At 57.6% G+C, this 1575-nt stretch overlaps 1 protein-coding gene across 1 annotated transcript in view; it reads left to right on the top strand.

The window, feature by feature from the left end:
* Window positions 1-6: 6 nt before the first annotated feature.
* LOC311239734 (hepatic leukemia factor-like) overlaps window positions 7-1575 on the top strand; it is a gene marked incomplete at its 3' end in the record, with an annotated part of 38067 nt that continues 36498 nt past the window's right edge. Inside the window, exon 1 of the mRNA XM_084338431.1 lies at window positions 7-131. Within this exon, the coding sequence (XP_084194557.1) occupies window positions 53-131 (79 nt within the window). The 5' untranslated portion in view covers window positions 7-52. The remainder of the gene's footprint in view (window positions 132-1575) is intronic.

Below are 1575 nucleotides of genomic sequence, written 5' to 3'. Positions count from 1 at the left end.
CACCGCCGGCCCCGCGGGAAGCGTCCCCGGCGCCGGCCACCTGACGACCTCCATGGCCAGCCTCAAGTCGCTGCTGCAGCTGCCCATCAAGGCCGACCAGCGAGGCCACAAGGACTGCTGCGAGATGAAAGGTGAGGCTGACGGTGTGTGTGCGTGCGTGCGTGCGTGTGAACACGTGCGCGTGTGTGTGCTGTCACGTGCATACAGTTAAAGGAGGGTGGCGGCTTGTGTCAAATATTCAAAATCCACACACTTTGTTTTCATTCCACCTCCTCACTAGCTGGTCTGTAGCGCTGGCGGCCCCTGAGAGAGGCCTCTGTGTCCAGGAGCTGCTGCTGCTGCGTGTCGAGCCGAGGCAACCCTGAGGCAGCGGCAGGGGCTCCTAGTGGGGGAGACATGCAGACATGTTACCCAGAGGCAGGGGCTCCTAGTGGGGGAGACATGCAGACATGTTACCCAGAGGCAGGGGCTCCTAGTGGGGGAGACATGCAGACATGTTGCCCAGAGGCAGGGGCTCCTAGTGGGGGAGACATGCAGACATGTTACCCAGAGGCAGGGGCTCCTAGTGGGGGAGACATACAGACATGTTGCCCAGAGGCAGGGGCTCCTAGTGGGGGAGACATACAGACATGTTGCCCAGAGGCAGGGGCTCCTAGTGGGGGAGACATACAGACATGTTGCCCAGAGGCAGGGGCTCCTAGTGGGGGAGACATGCAGACATGTTGCCCAGAGGCAGGGGCTCCTAGTGGGGGAGACATACAGACATGTTGCCCAGAGGCAGGGGCTCCTAGTGGGGGAGACATGCAGACATGTTACCCAGAGGCAGGGGCTCCTAGTGGGGGAGACATACAGACATGTTACCCAGAGGCAGGGGCTCCTAGTGGGGGAGACATGCAGACATGTTACCCAGAGGCAGGGGCTCCTAGTGGGAGAGACATACAGACATGTTACCCAGAGACAGGGGCTCCTAGTGGGGGAGACATACAGACATGTTACCCAGAGACAGGGGCTCCTAGTGGGGGAGACATACAGACATGTTACCCAGAGACAGGGGCTCCTAGTGGGGGAGACATACAGACATGTTACCCAGAGACAGGGGCTCCTAGTGGGGGAGACATACAGACATGTTACCCAGAGACAGGGGCTCCTAGTGGGGGAGACATACAGACATGTTACCCAGAGACAGGGGCTCCTAGTGGGGGAGACATACAGACATGTTACCCAGAGACAGGGGCTCCTAGTGGGGGAGACATACAGACATGTTACCCAGAGACAGGGGCTCCTAGTGGGGGAGACATACAGACATGTTACCCAGAGACAGGGGCTCCTAGTGGGGGAGACATACAGACATGTTACCCAGAGACAGGGGCTCCTAGTGGGGGAGACATACAGACATGTTACCCAGAGACAGGGGCTCCAACCTTCAGCCTGTTTATCTGTCATCTGCAGTGAAACACACACACTAACAGACACACTAACAGACACACACTAACAGACACACACTAACAGACACACTAACAAGGAAACAGACACACTAACAGACACACTAACAAGGAAACAGACACACTAACACAC

The sequence above is a fragment of the Notolepis coatsorum genome, assembly GCF_963971535.1.
Source record: "Notolepis coatsorum genome assembly, contig: SUPER_13_unloc_1, whole genome shotgun sequence".
NCBI classification, from domain to species: domain Eukaryota; kingdom Metazoa; phylum Chordata; class Actinopteri; order Aulopiformes; family Paralepididae; genus Notolepis; species Notolepis coatsorum.
This window is presented reverse-complemented; position numbering and strand designations above follow the sequence as displayed.